At 43.3% G+C, this 18,553-nt stretch overlaps 1 protein-coding gene across 4 annotated transcripts; it reads right to left on the bottom strand.

Moving 5' to 3' along the window:
• Positions 1-613: 613 nt before the first annotated feature.
• Positions 614-17,237, bottom strand: LOC136836741 (torsin-like protein). 4 transcript variants are annotated; one of them, XM_067101276.1, is made up of 4 exons: positions 16,966-17,219; positions 16,620-16,821; positions 3,133-3,223; positions 614-2,424 (listed from the first exon to the last, which is right to left on the bottom strand). In XM_067101276.1, exon 4 carries the CDS (start codon positions 2,415-2,417, stop codon positions 942-944), a length of 1,476 nt encoding a protein of 491 aa, XP_066957377.1. In that variant the 5' UTR covers positions 2,418-2,424; positions 3,133-3,223; positions 16,620-16,821; positions 16,966-17,219; the 3' UTR covers positions 614-941. The 4 variants fall into 4 exon arrangements, with proteins under 4 accessions (XP_066957377.1, XP_066957380.1, XP_066957379.1 ...); XM_067101279.1 differs by lacking the exon at positions 16,620-16,821 and having other exon boundaries at positions 16,966-17,235; XM_067101278.1 differs by lacking the exon at positions 3,133-3,223.
• Positions 17,238-18,553: the final 1,316 nt, after the last annotated feature.

The raw sequence follows: 18,553 nt of genomic DNA on the forward strand, positions 1-18,553 counted from the left end.
AGAAGATCTGGACTGAAGTCAGTGGCAAAACCTACGAAAAATACTAGTGTCTATAGAAATGGAGGAAGCTACAAAGAGTATACAGTATAAGGGAGACTTCTGGGAGCTACTATGAGCAAATGAAATGGTGTAAAGTGAGCAATGAGATGAAGAGGTCTTGAACATTTTTAGGTATGGAAGAGTGGAACTTAAGGCTGTGAATTGAGGGAGTCCGAGTGATTGGACACCAAGATTGAAGAAAGGAAGTGGGAATGAAGGTTAAGTAAAAGGCTAAAAAGTGGGTGCAGCAAGGGGCCAAGGGACACTGCAACCACCCTTTAGTAATGTCTACAACACTACCCAGCTCCCCTCCCCCAAGGTACAAACATTAATGACACTGATAGTTCTGTCATGACCCATTATAATTAAGAGCTACAACGATGCTGGGGAAAACTTTAACATTTCATTAAACCATTTATAATTTGAAATTTTACTCTCAAGAAACAATAAAAGTACAGTATATAATTAGTGGACTGGAAATAAAACTATCACCGATCCTGTAAAACCACCATTGTAAGGCTTCAACACCAAAATCTTTAAAACCCAACAATATACAAAGGAAAAAATAACAAACTTTCAATAAAAGGATATATTATTAAATATAAAAATATTCATCTTACATTATTTAAATCACAGTTTATCAGTACTATTAATTCTTAAAAAGTGCTGTAAATAATTTAGAAATTTATTATTTAAAAGGAATAGTCTTTAAATAGACACCCAACCATAAAGTCTAAACACTTGTATGATGATGATATACATATACTGTACTCATTTTTTAAAATTAAAAAATAGTCCTGAATATGAGCAGAGAATTTTGAGTCAATAATAATTTCTAATGTACAGTAATAATTAATTGCCATGCAATCTATATATGTATAGTCTTAAATAAAAACTAAACATCAGACAGCAACACTGGCATCCCTGGAGAACGAAATCTGGAGTAATGCCTGGACTCTCTTACACCCAGTGACTGCCAGAAGAGGATAAGAGGCTGGGATGAAATCCAACTGGCCAATCACAAGTTCTACAATCTTCTCATAATTATAATCTTCAGGCAAGAGACCTGTTTTATTCATCTTGGACAGCTCCTCTGTAACACACTCTTGAACTTGCCTAGCCTCCATTGGCAGAAAGGGTACAAAAGCATACGATTTAAGTACTTCAAGCATCTTCCTGCCCTGAGTTTCCCTTTCTGTTACAGTTTTAAAGTCATCAACCTGTATACTCTCTCTCTTTCTTCCGTCACGACGTAACCTTAGATACTCCTTGTTTATGTTTTGGCTTCCTTGAGTACCACTGAGAACAATTAGTGTCTTTTCTATCTCCTTTTGCTGATAAACACCGACTCTGAAATGAGAGAGGAGTTGTTCTAGAATTTCAAAAGGCAGGTTGTTTTCATCCCATCCATCTATCACTATGACATTGAAAGAACATGGGTGAAGTTCATCATACAGTCCCTTCACTTTAAGCTTCAGTACACTGACATCATTCTGTGGATAAAGTGATGGTATAACAGTGAAAATCTGAGAGGTAGAGGAAAAGACTTTCTTCAGGATATTTGTAGAATACGTCTTCCCACTTCCTGTCCAACCAACCATCCACATGACCAAAGGAGAATTCACTTTATTATTTTCAAAGTCTTGTAATGAGCTAAGAATTACGTTAGTAGCAATTTCTTGTCCAATTACAGACTCACTTAACTGTCTATCAAGCTCTTCCAGAGGCAACATTACTTTTCTTCTTATGTCACACTGAGTTTTAACATATGTAAAATATGCAGAGAAAAACAAAACTATTAATATCACAGTTGAAATTACCACAATTATCCAGAAAAACAATTTGAAACAATTCTTGAGGATTAACCATATAAATGATGACTCTCTATTTGCTTTTTCAACTTTAATTTCACATTCCTCCTCTGTTCCTGATGATGAGACCAAAGTTTCATTTGTCTGGTTTGACACCAGTGATTCACTATCCTTCACTGAATGCGCATCTTCCTTTTCTTTTGCATCTTTCCTATTGTCATAACTGCTAACAGAACTATCATCATGGTAAGAAGTCCAAGACATTTCAGAGAAACTTCTATTAAGAAACTGTTCTTTTTTTTCCCCGGAAGTCGAAGATCGCAATAAAGGAGCTGCCGTGGTCAAGGTTCTACGTCTGAGAGAAAAAGTGGGATCGCTGGAACTGGCTCTGCCTATTGTTTTGGCAGTATAGATTTCTGTTAAGCTTCGGCCAGGGTTTTTGGATTTTTGTCTGGATGAATAGACAGACGAATTTTGATAGATGACCTCAGGTTGTAATGAATTAGATCTATGCAGAGGCTTGTGTCTTACAGAAAGATCAGGAACCAAAGTCTCATGAGACTCCATTTTAGACCTGTAGATGAAAAAGAAACAATAGACCTGTGAGAAAAATCTGAGCCTCCTTTGTTCATTTGTAAATTCAAAATGTTCACTGAAAATTATGATGCTAAAACTAGGTATGATATAATTAAAAAAAAAAAAAGGAAATTCTGCAGTATAAAATTGTGCGAGCAAATGATCAACTACTTTTCTTCATACATAAAAAAAGTAACAAGTTGCTCTATACGGTCTTTTTTTTTTGTATTTACATCCTGTTATAAATACTGTACATTATAACATAACCTCCAAGATATACCATGAAGCCACAAAGATGTTCAAATGACCACTGCTTATTTCTAATTACTAGAAAAGATACCCAAAGGGTACAGAATAGAACTTCAAAATGCCAATAACCAGGAGTATTATCATTCTAGAGAGTAAGATTTGTAATTTTTCATTAATGTAATGCACAAAAATTCACTATCATTGCATTCATCAGGGATGTACAACTGCACATTTTTTTAAGTATTGAAATGTAAAATAAAGAAATGTCATTAGCAATAAAAAAGCATTTTGTGCTTTTCAATACTGTACTTGGTGTTAATGCTTGTCAATTTAATTCTGTCATAATATTATACACAGTCAATCAGTGGTTAAATATTTAAAAATAATTTTTTGCTAATAATACATTGAATATACTTAGTGCCAAAAGGTGAATATGAACAGAAAAGAAAGGTTTTACCTAGCTGCCGTTACTGGATATTACCGCTCTGGCTCAAATACAACACCTTGACCATCATCCAAAATCCAGCTGTTGACTTATTCATAGAATGCTGATAGGTAAAAAAAAAAAAAAAAAAAAAAAAAAAAAAAAAAAAAAAAAGCAAATTTGTATTTTTCCTAACATAAAAACATGAAGTTCTTTACATGGGGATTCAGCTCACGTGCACAAGCTAAATCCCGATGTAAAGAACGTAGGTTTTTATTTCTGTTGGAACAAATCATTAATGGGGGACCTGCACCAAAACATGGAAACTTCTAAATTACATAAAGATGACCCTTCAACTTTGCTACGGAAGAGGTTGGAGGCACTAATCCCATACCATCAAGCAAGGTTGCCCCAAAACTAGTATCTAGACTATTCCTTCTTGTATCATCATATACAAATATATTTTATATCATTAGAAAGAAAATTTACCCTAGTTTTTCAGGCCACAAAAAAATTTTTCATTTAAATGTTAGAGTATATAAATTGTTATTTAAGGACAAATACCACAATAAGCTACAACTCATGTACTCTGCTTCAGATGGAACTGTAGCAGGCATGATCTTAATACCAAATACAAAAATGACACTCACTAACTGAAGAGGAAAGAGCACTAGATTACTGCTTGCAAGATTTATATCAAAATAGTGCAATACAAGTATCACATTGTGCTTGCATCCACAAGTTAACTCCCCAAGGAAATAAAAGATGAGTTTTATTTAGAACTGCAGAATGTTATAAATGAAATAAAAGAAAGATACGAGAATTGTTGTTGGTGACATGAATGCAAAAGTTAGTAAGAAATTATATGCAGGATTAATGGACAAAAAACAGATAGGAAAAGTGTGATGTGGAATGGTAGGAGCTAGAGAGGAGCAGATACTAGCAGTAAGTACCAACTTGCCAGTGCCACCCTTAAACTGAAATTAAAACCTTCCATTAACAAACCTGACAGAATATCTACATTTAATAATATATATTTTCTTGAGTCTGAGTGTCAAGAGACTTTTGTTACTAAACAGATTAGCAATTCTATAAACAATATTCAAGGAAGTGCAGACAATCAACAAACACTGAACTAACATCAGAAATGTATATCAACTTGCATAAAAAGGAGTAATGGGATGTGGTAACAAGATGACAACCTTAGATATTGGATGAGTCACAAGATACAATAAAGAATAGATTACAGCAAATGGTACCTACATAATTTCAGACGATGAATGCAGATCAGAATGTATTAAGTACTCAATTCTAAAAAGTGAGATTCAACAAAATGCAAGATGAGATATGGGAAAATATCTGGAAAAACAGGTGGATGATGCTGATAAAGCCATGTAGTCAGGGAGTAGCACTAGTGTTCGGGCGGTCAACAGAAATATCCACGGAAAAAAGGAAAATACTTGTCAAAAAGAGGGAAGGGACAATGGTAACATCAAAATATAAGAAAGACAGCTAAGCAGAACATTTTTGTTCGAAGTTATGAATATAAGATTTGAGGATAATTGGATTGATATACCAGAAGCTGAAAACAAGCTGAATGCACAAATGAAAGAAATCACAGTTTTAAAAGAGCAATCAGTAACAGAAAAACTTAGGAGAGGGAAAGAACCAGGCACTGTAGACATGACTCCTCATATACTTACTTGCCATTTTGCAGAATATGAAATGAGGACAAAAATCTTGATGACTGAGAATTAGAAATCATATCAGTGCTACCAAAGAAAGGTAACCAGACTGTACGATGCATCTATAAAAGCACTGGATTAGCATCAGTTGTTAAGGAAAATGTTCTGTAGGACTATACTTATTCTCAATAAGCTCGAGAAAAAGCGATAAAATGCTTAGAGATGGTCAGGATAGTTTCAGAAAAGGAAGAAGTTGCGCAGATCAGTTATCTGCATTAAGACAAAAATCACAGTTTTTAAAAGTAAAATGTATTTTTCCTAACTATACAAACCCGAGGTCCTTTACATTAGTGTAGGCTGGAAATGGCCACTGAACTTTCGAACAAGGTGGTTAGGCAGTTAACTATCGTCCGGGAGGCAGGGGTACCGCCTGCCCGGATGTAAACATTCCAATTTGCCTTTCAGCCCAGGTATCAGACTGAGGGGGTGGCACGGTACCAGATCCTCTTCCTCGCAAGAGAAATCCTTATCAGAAAGATCCGACCGAGTCGAGACAGGAAGAGAGACAGGCTGACACCTAGAAAACGCTGGATCAGCCAACCCGGAACACGAAATACCTGAGTGTGCAAGACGAATACCTGGAGGATCAGTTGCGATCATATTGTGGGCAGCCAAGAAGGGTTGCGCAAACCCCGCACTCTCCAACAACGGTGGCGCCACGTTTTAGCCAGCCACACCTGGGCGAACCACGCCCATCTCAGAAAGCGGAGAAGCCGCAACACCTGCAACCCCCGAACTAGACTGAATAATAGTCGCATGTGGATGAGGAACCGCAGCAGACACTCCGCTATTTGCGGAAGAAGAACTAGGGGGGCAAAAACCCTGCTGACCCGCAACCGAACCCGAACCTACAAAACCCGACCTAACCGGAGGAACAGGGAAACCTGTTGAAAAGGTAGAGAAGGAAGGTACTGAAGGAGGGAGAGAGAAGAAGCCACACTCGGGGTAACCACCGGAGTCCCTGCCGATGACGTCATACAGGTGGAGAACGTCCCAGTCGGACCAGAGCTCAAAGGAGTTTCGCATGGAAAACTGTGGGGTACCGAACCAGAAGCATCACAGCAGAAGCAGAGGTGGAAGCCGAGGTGTTGTCCAAGGGTGGCGTCTTATCTAGTTTATCCATTTCAAATCCAAAGCCAGTAATCCTAGCTACCGAGTGATTGTTGAGACTACCGAGCCGGAACATTGAACGCGGAACAGCCAAGCATTCTGCCAGTTGCCGCAGCAACCAGCTCCGGAGGATGAGAAGTCATAAGATTTGCGGAAAATTGTCCCAAGGCAAGTCCGCTAATGGTAGAGAGCTCGGATGAGCGAGAGAAGAAATCGAAAGTCTCCTGGAGAATGACCCAAACGGAAGGCTGAGAAAAAGCAATAGAAGATTTTGAAGCCATAGGAGAAAAGATGTCTGTAGATACAGAAGAGGCCATAGATTTTAAGGAGAGAAAATAGACCGATTCTGTTCCCCCTTGATAGTCTTGTAAAGCATCATTCGTGAATTCTGGAAGATTTTTCAAAACATGCTAAAAAATGTTAGAAAAACCAATATTGAAACAATTTCTAACCAAAGATCTGTAGCCTTTAGAAAGACCCAACAGGTCAGCATTATACTCTGCAATGTTCAGCAATTGATCTACCAATTAGTCTCTGAATGGGACGAGGAAGAGCTAGGAACCAAAATTGAATCATCCTCTGCCGATTTTGCTACCTTTTGTTGCAGAAAGCCCACTGCAGGAAAAAGAACCGCTGTTGGATCTAACAAGGGAGCCGCAACTTTAATCACACCTGACTCCGACTGCACCTTCAACTTATCTTCCCGACTATCTACTACCATCCTATCCCTAACTGTCTGAGTCAAGCCTAAATTTGACTTTACCTTAGGACTTAGGTTACCAGGGGGAAAGGGGAAATCTGCTGCTGACACTGCCTGCTCCGCGCCAGGGGTCAGCAGATCCTACCTTTGAGGTTTGCGGTTCTCCATGACCCCCAACACCCGTTAGGGCTGGTTCTGGAACAGGCAGGGGAGCTGAAAAAGAGCGATTAGATTCTGTGTCCCTATTACCTTTGTCCTGATCTTTTATTTCTGTTAATTTTGACATGAAACTGGAAAACAGACTAGACATGCTGGCTGACAATTTGTCTTCTAATTTCCTAAATAATTCCGATTCTAAGGCATCTTTGTCAAAACCCTGAGTCTCTACTGCTGAATCTTTACACTTGCTCTTAGAAGCTAACGATTTTCTATACTTGAGATAATCTTCCATCTGTCCTATCGACCATGACCTACATTCGTCACATCGCAATGTGACGTTACATTGTACTTTCCTGCAATTTATGCACAACGAATGTCTGTCATTTTTAAGGGTACTCATCCTTTTCTTGCAGGCTGTGTACGAACGATGGGCTGCAGTTTCTCCAGCGGTAGCAAGCTCCGTCGTCACGGCAGAAGCAGAGGTGGAAGCCGAGGTGTTGTCCAAGGGTGGCGTCTTATCTAGTTTATCCATTTCAAATCCAAAGCCAGGCCAAGTCGAGACGGGAGAGAAGGTCCAAATCCAGGAAAAGAACAAGCCAGGAGAGAAGGGGCAATAAAAACCAGTCCAAGTCGTTATCCAATCCAAAAAATGAAAAATGGGGGTCGGGCTGAGAACCAATAATTCGCCTGATGTAGGACAAGTCCTAGCAGCATGGCGAACAAAAAAGCAATTGGGGATCTCGGCCATACACAGCCGGGACTTGCAGCAGCATTGCCAACGGTACGCTAGGTAACTCATTTGACAAGATTTTCCTGTAAGCGTTGGTAATGCTGACAGTTAATTACCCACTTAGTGGGTAATGAGTTATGGGGATATAGTTCGGGCTGGTAGGTAACCAGGGCTAATTCAGGTGTTCAGGGAGTGTATCGCAATAATAATAATTACTATACCGTATATGTATAGAGTATACTTTATAGTGTAGGCTAGGCTACCATATATGTATACATGGTACTGAATACCCTAGTAAGCTAGGCTATAGACAATACCACGTACAAGCATTTTTTGAGTTTTTTTTTTGTCTGAACTATCAAAATAGGCAGTTCTAAGTGTTTATCTGAAGGGCTTTAAGTATTCACAAACTTTACCTATTCGTGGGGGAGTGTGGTACGCATCCCCCCCCCGAATACAGAGGGTTTACTGTAGCTGTACTTCACCAAATGCGAAATAAAACTGGAAATTTACAAAAAGCTGCTGCAAATGGCGCTGATGTTTATACCAGAACCGGCAGAAACAAATCGAGTAAACCTCCCAGGTTGTTTTTCATGTTCCCTGATAGTGGGCGGGGCTGTCACCTAGACAAAAACAAAAGAAGCACTATACTTGGCGAGTTACTTATATGAAATGAAGCATTTTGTGAGAGAAATGAGGCAATCACTGCAAAATCTGGGTCAAAAGCCAATAAAAACCACCATGGTTAAACATACAAACCAAACCAAACCTTATCTCTACTTTTTCTTCTTAAGTTAGATAGTTCTAAATTAAGCCATCCTTGTGCTGGCATGGGCTCTTACTCTAGGGCAGCCCTTGTCCTTATTCTCCTTAGCTTAGTAACTAGCAAGGTCACTGTTTTTAGTGACCCTTCTTGTGCTGTATCTGTTTTGAACTGCCCATTTCATATTTAATTTTGGCAAATGTTTTTTTGGATAAATTCGTTCTTGACCCCAACCCTCTCTATTTATCCAGGCTTGGGACAGGCACCAAAATGGGCTGGCTTGTCCCTGCCATGGCTAGGTTAACTCTACCGCTACTTCTAATAATCCAAATTTTAAAAATCACAATTTTTGAAAGTAAATTGTATTTTTCCTAACTATACAAACCTGAGGTCCTTTACATTAGGAATTACTTTCAGCGTAGGCTGGAAACGGCCGTTAAACTCTTGAGCAAGGTGGTTACGTAGTAACTACTGCCAGGTAGGCAGGACCTGGCGGGAATACCCACCTGCCCAGATGTAAACATTCCAGTTTGCCTTTCGGTCCAGGTTCAGATTGAGGGGTGGCATGAAGTGGGCATAATATGTAATGTAAAGGACCTCAGGTTTGTATAGTTAAGAAAAATACAATTTACCTTCAAAAGCTGTGATTTGTTCCGACACGATATACAAACCCTCGGTCCTTTACATTAGGAAGACTCACTGGTTGGAGGGAGGAATCTGAGCGAGTCTCCTGAACTGACTGGAGTTCTGCACACCTGGGCTACTCCTCCTGGTCGAAAGAGCAAGGAGGAGTACCCGAGCCTCTGACACATTGATCGGAGTGTAGGAACTGCAAGATCAAATGTCAGTACTGGACCTTTTCGCATGAGTGAGGAAAAGTGACTCATACGAAATAGGCTGGAAGAATCTTAGAGTCGGAGGCAGTACTGAAAAGCTGAGATAGGGTTTCCCTTATTGCCAGACTCTCCTTCCTCCCCTTGCTAGAGGAAGGAATGGAATTGCTCCTATGATTCTTGGAAAAAAATAGAATGGGTGCTTGTTGTGTAGTCTTACCACATCAGCGCCAGGTCCAGCACGTGTTGGTTCGAGTACTATTCTCATCCTGAAGGAGGAGAAGTAGAAGGACAGGGAAGGAGGAGGAAGAGAGGCCAGTCTCTCTCGGTATCCTTCTCACTTCCAGAACCAACACCTTAGGCGAGATGCTACTCATCCTCTTGAAGGAGCCGGGTAAGAAAACACGACTTGTTGAGCAGCCACCACGGGGCCAAGGAAAAAAGGTTCCAAGGGCCTGTGGGGAAGACCATAGGAAGACAACAGTGTGGTCTATGAGACTGTGTCTTGCTTCTAGCCCGACAGAAACTTTCGGAATGCGAGGGATGGACCAAGCCATTGGCTTCGTTAGCTCTCAGGTGGAAGGTACTGGTATCGTCGTCATCAGCTGCCGAGTACCTCTTTTGATCGCTTCACGAAGTCAGGAGGAAAATGTGTCCTTAGGCACTTCTTCCTTGGGAGAGAGAGTACTAGCGAAAATGTCGACGACATCCAGGTTAGGAGTGTCAAGCCTTTTCGGAAAGTACCACAGCTGCCAAAAGGACAAAGTAATGAATGATCTGGATCATCGATACAAAGTCCAAGGAGGAGGGGATCAAGGACAACTCGAACCCAACAATAGATGCCGAAGGTTTCAGGAGTCCACCTACAACATCGGAGGAGTCGAGGTATTAATCCCCTTCACCTATTCTTCCATCTTCTACACCAAGGCCAGAGCAAGATGAGAGATGGTCCTACGAGGGCACACCTCTATCCAACAACTCTCATAAGGGTGCGTGCAGCATGAGACAGGAACCCTAAATGAGTCACATGCGACCCAGGGAACAGTTCCCTGGGACAGCAGGAACGAAGAAGCTTCTCATCCGTAGCTAACTCTTGACTGAGGAGAAGGCTACTTCAGATAGAAGACTAGGTTACAAGGGCCTACGTTCTTCACATGAAAGGGAAAGAAGCAACCCTCGGCAGAGAAGATGAGGAAGTCCAGACTTGAAGAGCAACTCTGACCCGAGAAGGAGTTCTGCAACGACACCCACCAGCGAAGACAGCTCCAGTCCCAGGGAGTGTTGCAGAGGACTTCAAGGGATATCCAGCTATAGCCGCTGCCACTCGGTGAGAAAGCCTATGCTTGCAAGGGAAGCTGGAAGGTCTCCCAGTCCCAAACACACCGGGATGTACTGCCTGAAGAACAACTTCTTGTGTAGCTGCTATAGGAGGTTGGGTCAAGCAGAACTCTTCTCGATGCCTCGGCTATCAGTTCGGGCGAGAGGCGAAGTCTTCCAGCATTTGTCTGTAACTTGGGGTGAGCAATGCTTGAGAATCCCTAGCAAAACAGACAAATACAGAGGGAAAAAAGTATATATCAAGTTTCCCAGAAAGACAGCATGCCTCACCGTAGTGACCCCTGGGTCTGGTATGAAGGAGCGAGAAAAAACTACCGACTTGTGCAGGGAGGCAACAGAAAGATGGTAGGGATTTCTCAGTCGAGCAATCTCTTCGTGAATCTTCGAGTGAGCAGCACATTCCGTCTCGATCACTCAAACCCGAGGCCAAGTTGGCCTGCCAATACATCCCCAACGGGGATGCATCTGGCTAATTGAGAGGTCGAGTGCGCAATAGAACACTCGAGTACCTGCAAATGTCGACAGATGGAACAGGAGGAAAAAAACGATTCCCTCTTGTTTGTTGACAAGTGCCACTACTTAGGTTTGTTGTTCAACGAACCACTAAGTGTCGCAAAACTCATCCTGAAATCTCGGAAGGCCAGAAGGCTGCCTTGAGCCCAGGATGGTGATGAGAAGGTACTAATTGTCTCGGTCCCACACCTTCAAGACAAAGCCCTACATGTGTGTGCCTATTCCTCAATCGGTGAATCCGTAAGTAGACACACAATGTGAGGGGAATATGCAAGCATATTCGAAGGCTCCTTCAATCAAGCATTAGCCTAACTCCTTCCTCATACTTCGAAGAGGAAAGAAGGACAGAGGAATGGAAGCAGACTTCCATTCTCAGCCATGGGGAAGCTTCTGCAAGATGACAGGATACTGAGACAATTAGCTCTAGCTGGGCTGGCAGTCCCTGAATCGGGAGCACAGGAGAGGAAGCGGGATGAAAAGAATTGCCGAGACCTATGGGAAATAGATACTTCTCCTGAAGGAAACCATTCCCAGGTCTTGGCAATGTTGCTGCCAGCTCCAGAGACTTGGTAAGTATCATTTAATCCAGGAATCTGCAGTGCAAACTTCTTCCCCCGTCGATACTTCTTTCTCTCTTCCCTTCTTCCCCTCCCCTATGGGAAAGAGGGTGGAGAGAGACGCAGATTATGTGCACTTTCCTAGAAGGGTAGGAGGGCTATGTTCCACAATCTATCAAAGCCTAGGACTTCTTAGGAGTTGAAGGTGGGGTGGCTTGAACTCAAGGTCGAGTCACGATGACTAAGACCCCAAGGTCTTGGCTACTGTCCAAAGGACAAGGCAGTGCCCTGGTACAAACCTTGATTACTGAGGTATCTGGCAAATCTCTGCAAGAGAAAGGCAGAACCAACTCAGGACTTATGAAACCGGAGATCCAAATTGGGACAAAGTCCTTCTTCATAGCACCAGAATTGTCCACAGAAATGCAGTCAGCCAGACCCTTCAAGGCAAGAAGAATTCGTATACTGTCAAGGCAGGGGAGAAGCTTGGTGTCTCGACCTGAATGAACTCCTTCTCCGAAGAAAAGAATTCATCCGGTTGAGAACGCTCTCGGATGCAAGGACTGTGGTGGCCCCCAACACTCTCGGCCCCTCGGGAACTGCGAGGGTTGCAAGTGATCAAGATTATTCATTGGGGGAGTCGCGGTCCTGTCCCGGGATCCTCGAGCTGACGAATCAGCACGAAGTTCTCCAAAAAACGAGGGCAATTACAACTTGAAAGACCCTCGCTGCTTCCGAAGCATGAAACTCCTGTGCCTCTGCCCATGGAGGGAGCCTTGAGAGATCCCATGAAACCCTCCTTGGCTACCTGGTTGTACTACAAGACAATTGGGGGACCAACACCCAAAGCACACCAGGAAGCTCAACTCTGAAGAGCTCTCTCTGTCTGTCTCACGCCTCTCGGAACAACCGAGAGGAAAAGAGAACAGGTGAGGAGAAAGAGTACCCCTACTGTCCTGCTAGTAAAACCAGCAGGAGAGGCAGAGCATGAGCAATAATCAACCGAAGACGATTACTGCTACACGCGGGAAGAAGAGCGCTTGTGCTGTGGCAAAGCACTTTCCTGGGAAGAGCAAATAAGTTCACTTGAACGGAGCCGAGAACCCAGTTCGAAAAAAACCGAGTGGGGCCGAGCCAAGCCACACAGAGCCGGGCCGATCCCGTGAACGTGATCCAGACTGGGAGGTATGCGGTGGAAGGGAGGCAGGCAGAGCAAGCCGAGCCGAGCTGAGCCAGTCTCGCAAGCGCGACCAGGGGCTGGGTGGGCCAAGCAAGCTGAGCCGAGCCAGTTTCGCAAGTGTGACCAGGGGCCAAGCCAAGTCGATTGCGCGAACACAATCAGAACTGGACAGGGAGGAACTCGTCTGCCGTGAACTATTGCTAGTTTCCCAAACTCTAAACTCCGAGGCCGAGGCCCCTCGAGAAGAAGGTTCAAAGGGGAATTCTGTGTCTGCTATCCTGCATGCTCAAACCCTAAGGTTCAAGACACAAGAATGAAACCCGGCCGAGCAACTGAAGCAGCTGGCGGGCAGTATCAGGACACCTGGCATCTCAGCACCCAGACACCTGGCATCTCGGCACCCAGACACCTGGGTGTCTTGGCATTTTCTCTCATCCTGTGACTCTCGTCAGGAGAGCGCTCGTGATTCAGAGAATTTGAGCTATTCACAAGACTCCCCAAAATCGGGAGCGGATGCTTTCAGCTTCCTAAGAGATCAATAGAGTCAGGCACAGAACCAGTCTTAGACGCAGACTTCCAAGACTGGTAACAAGGGCGCGGCCCCCGAAACGCCAGACCCCACAGGAGAATGCGAATCGGTTCCCCCCGAGGGCAGGAAGAGCCAACAAGAGAAACTTGTCTCCCAGAAGAGAGTCAGTCCCTTTGAAGTCCCACAGGACTCCCGAAGGGAATCTCTTCCCTGCTTCTTCTGGTGTTCGAACCGCCAGGATCAAGACACCTGGCTGGGAACCCGACCGAGACTGGCAAGCACTCAGAGTGCATGTGGTGCTGGCAGGAAGGGCTGAGACACCTTGGTGCCTTGGCCCTTTCTCTCGCACTGCTCCCAAACTAGGCCGAGGAAATATTCTCCAGACCAGATCAGGATACTCGATATTCCACAGAATCTCGAGCACTTGGAGCGGCTCGCGAACGAGCGTCCGAAGCAGCCCCCGTCTTAGAGGCGGAACTTCTAGGACTGGGAACGGGATCGCAGACCAAGGTCTGCGCGCCCGCGGCTCCCGAAACACAAAACCCAGGGCTATGCAAATCGGTTTTCTACCCCGAAGGTTGGGAAGAGGCAACGAGAGACCCAATGCCTCCTGGGAAGGAGGCAGTCCCTAGACGTCCAAGGGTATCAAGGGGAAGAAGCAGCCTTCCTCTCCTTCGGCCAACGGAGGTCTGTCTGATTCCCGGGACCCCCTTAGACCTCGGGAGAGGAAGGGAAGAGGCAGCAGAAGACAAAATCGAAGATAAGATGAAGAAGATAGCAGGCTACTTCCACAGGGCGGCTTCCTTCACCTCCACTCCGACATCTTCTACAGGGTGGTGGACACGAAACATGGTAACCTCCAGGGCAGTCAGGCAGGGACACAATGGAAGCAGCCCAGGACATGACCACCAGGAGAAGCAGCAGGCATGATCAGGACAGCTGATGCAGGAGCTACAGCAACGGTTTGGAAGGCAGGAGGTACTGCAATGGCCAGGAACGTCACTTTCCACAGGGCAACTTCGTTCACCTTCACGCCGACATCTTCTACAGGATGGCGGACATCATAACCTCCGGGGCAGCTGGCAGGAACACAATGGAAGCGGCCCCGGGCATGACTGCCAGGAGATGCAGCAGGCATGATCAGGACAGCCGATGCAGGAGCTACGGCAGCAGTTCGGAAGGCAAGAGCTACTGCAACAGCCAGGAACGTCAATTCCACAAGGCGACTTCCTTCACCTTTACGCCGACATCTTCTACAGGATGGCGGACATCGTAACCTCCAGGGCAGCTGGCAGGAACACAGCGGAAGCAGCCCCAGGCACAAACACCAGGAGAAGCACCAGGCATGGTCAGGACAGCCGATGCAGGAGCTACGGAAGCGGTTCAGAAGGCAGGAGCTACTGCAACGCCCAGGAACGTCACATGAAAGTCACCAGCAGCAACAGGAACGATCAGGACAGCTGCGGGCAGGAGACCAAGAAGAGCCGCCCAGAGACTGTTGTCGAGTTAACAGGAGCGTAACACAGGGAACAGCAGGAGCAGATGGACCACAGATATGCCAGAGGCATTGCCACAGCATACATGAAGGCCAGCAATGACAGCGATCGATCCACATCGGCGGGAACAGAATCGGAACGATCCCGACATGGAAGCATGTCATCCAGCCAGGTATTGTAGTTGATCCCGAAGCAACACTAATGAACGTCAGGACTCCTTCATGCGAGATATTCCCTGAGATATCCAGCCAACTACTGCTGTGTCTGCGATGCTCACTCTCAACCTGAAAGAAAAAGCAAAGATGATTAGAGGGGGAAACTCCTCTTGCTACGAAGGGAATTGCCCTACGCAGCGAGAGGAGGTACCCAAGAAGAGGTCACCCGATACCCCACCCCCTCGCGGTCTTCACTCGACAAGCGAGCGAAGAGGGCAAAGGAGAGAGATCTCTACTGAAGGAGAGAAAGGAAGAACCTACGGGGAGAGAAAAGGACAGAGGAGAGGCCACCAAGGGCGCCGTGGAAGCGTAACTTACAGACGACGCCCGAAACCTCCCACCCGCCCTGCAACTCTCTATGCGCAAGCGTCGAAAACAACACTCAGCACATGTAGGATGGAAGTAGCCATGCCCCTGTACATGGAGGGCGGAAGCCTAAGAAGGGAAGCGAACTCTTACGTCCCGATCAATGTAGGGGAGCGAAGATATTATGTCCCAATCTAATATTTCTGATTGTACAGGGGAACGCCTTCAGTATCTAAATAAAGGGCTACTGGAGAGAAGCATTACCACTAGGTTACGCTCCTTTAAATACGCCCTTGGCTGTCAACCCAAGACAGTGCAGGGGAACAACAGCTATGCAAGGTTATCACAAATCGTGGGTCTGTAATAATAAATATCAAACACATGTAATATATACACAAAAATACATTAAGATCCCACCGGGATAATAAGAGAACGACAGTAAGGAAAGGAGATCCGAAACCACATCTGCAACGCATGACGGCCAAAAGCAAATTGGAATGTTTACATCCAGGCAGGAGGGTATTCCCGCCTACCTGGCGGTATTTACTGCCTAACCACCTTGCTCAAGAGTTTAACGGCCGTTTCCAGCCTATGCTGAAAGTAATTCCTAATGTAAAGGACCTCAGGTTTGTATATTGTGTTGGAACAAATAATAAGTGAATAACACAAAAACAATAGTAATAATCACAAAATACAGGAGAAGCAGCTGAAAACTGTACAATTACTGTAATACTGGTAATTACTAATTTTACAAACCCACCTCACTTAACCTTAACCATGGTGAAGTGTCACACCCTGTTTGCCCATTCAAAAGCACCTCAGTTAATAATTTGCAATTACTTTGATCTAAATTAAAAATACCTTAAAGCTGTTACTGGTGCTTGATAGCTTTGTTACTTATATCATAGCTATCTAAATATTGCTTTAAAAATAACCAATATCTTCCCTATCCAAAACTCTAGACTATTTCCAAATGCCTATTAACCTAACCTTGATGTACATGTAATAGAAACAAACGAGTGGTCTGCCAAACAATAATGGCAAGAATACACAAACTACGGTATACAGTTTGAAAAATATAAGCTTGTATTTGGCAAGAAAGCTCATTTCAAGAAGACCAATTAACAGATGGCAAATATGTACTGGGGAAGCAGGGCTGGGGAACGATACTCCAAGCTATGGTTGGCCTATAGTGCCCAAAAACAGGGTAGGTTCATCTTAGAACAGGTCATTTTCAGTACAATCCTACATAACCCAGGCTATAGCCTAGTTGAGTAAACTACAAATTTGTTTTTTAAGAGTCTGAATGGGCGGGGGGAGGGGTCAATGCTTTGCAGCACACCCACCTGGTCAGGCAGTGCCGGGTGTCCTACCGAAATCTGATAGGCTAAAGTTCGCAGAGTTAAATTTAGCCTAATTGCAGTCCTGTTTTCACTAGTTTCTGTAAATTTCCAATCCAAATCCAGGGTTTGCTAGTGTAGGCCCACTATTAGCTTGCTATTAGATTTTGGGCGATGAGCCGTGTTTCAACGTGGTACGTCCGCTTGCCTAGCGGGGTGAAAGGTAATGAGTTAACCTAACAAACCTTTTCCGAAAGAAAAATACTTATTTTATATTACTACCTTCTTGATCAGCATGCAGTAATAAAGTAACCGTTAACAGCATGCGCCATAATTACAATTATATCCTTACCGTTAGCATGCAATCCTGATGTACTCAGACAACTTCACTCATGAATTCGTACCAACATGTTAGGGTCACCAGTTCAAAGTTTTGTTATTATTTAAGTTTAGGATTCAGTCCCCAACAGTAACAGTACTTGAAGTCAGATGTTGGGAGAAACTCGACGCCGTATCTGATTCAGGGACAGTTTTCCTTTCGCAACAAATATCCTACTATATGATCTGAGATGATTTTGGGGACAGTTCAACTATTACTCATCTTATGACGTGATATGTGGTGCAACTACAGAAAAAAATTTATGACGAAGACTGGTCGCGTTATTCAATATCATAAAAAGCATCAGCAAAAGAAGAGTATTAGAACTGAAACTAATGTAAAATGAGACCAGGACATAATTACGGAAAAAGCATGAAAAATGCGAGAATAGCAAGCTGTCGAAAGAATCCGGGATTTGAAAGGAAACGAAAGACTATGAACTAGGTGTTTTCCTAACAAACATTATTCGAGGAGATGTCTTTCTTGATTTATCGTTTAGAATGTTTGTTACAATGCAAGCTGTTACTTTTCCTTTAAAGCCCTACCAAGTTTGAAATATAATCTCATGCTGTACAAGATCTATTTGCATATCCTGACAAGGCAGCTTTGCTGCCTTGATTTAATGATATCTTCTTGCGGCTTATGGCTCAGTTGTGCGTGAATTACTATAAGATTTATGATCCCTTGGCTTAGAGTAATTGATGAAGCTTTCGGAAGACTTCTTGCATGGCCAAAAGTGATCTGTACCGATTGAACATCCATATTGATATTTTAGAGGTGAGTACTACAGGTGTGCTAGGTCCAGTCTTATTATATATATTTATATATATATATATATATATATATATATATATATATATATATATATATATATATATATATATATATATATATATATAGCTGGATTGTCGAATGTGTGTACTACAAAGACATGGTGTAAAGTTCAAGCTACTGTCGGATGTAACCCAATTTTATTTTTGCAACATTAGCATCGAGGATAGAAACTGAATTTTTTTCTTACCAGTGTTAAGGAATGTATGACACTAAAAACAGGTAAACTGAAAAAAACTAAACCTTAATTTAAGCTGGTAGGGAAGAGAAGTAAGTTGAAGATGTTGAAGACGTTCGGGTGAATAGCCTATTAATAGTAATTTCTTCATGATTACTAATAAAGTCTATGAATTAGTTATCATACTAGACTATAATTTGTCTCAGAGTTCATATAGATAATGTTGCAAGTGTCACTAGATATCATCTCAAGAATCTTGTTTTTGTTGAAAATGATCTCGATGAATGATATGTTAAGCTCTTCCTGTCATAACCTACCCAAGATACAACTTGAGAAATGAAAAGTTATTGGATAGAGAGGCAAGATTAATAAATGGCGTGGTCCCTATGGGATGGGATTACCTCTATATTACTTGAGTTCCGCTGGCTGACTATCAAAGCTAGAATAATGATTAAAATGAGTGTTATGACTTATGAAGCTATCAGGTATTTAATGAACATGCTTCACATAATAGAATACAGCCAACGAATTGTGGTAATAGTTACAGATGAA

The sequence above is a fragment of the Macrobrachium rosenbergii genome, chromosome 56 (genome assembly GCF_040412425.1).
Source record: "Macrobrachium rosenbergii isolate ZJJX-2024 chromosome 56, ASM4041242v1, whole genome shotgun sequence".
In the NCBI taxonomy this organism is placed as follows: Eukaryota; Metazoa; Arthropoda; class Malacostraca; order Decapoda; family Palaemonidae; genus Macrobrachium; species Macrobrachium rosenbergii.

Excerpts from the sequence above, each read along its gene's own strand:
- LOC136836741 (XM_067101275.1), bottom strand. The coding sequence starts at position 2,417 with ATGGAGTCTCATGAGACTTTGGTTCCTGATCTTTCTGTAAGACACAAG.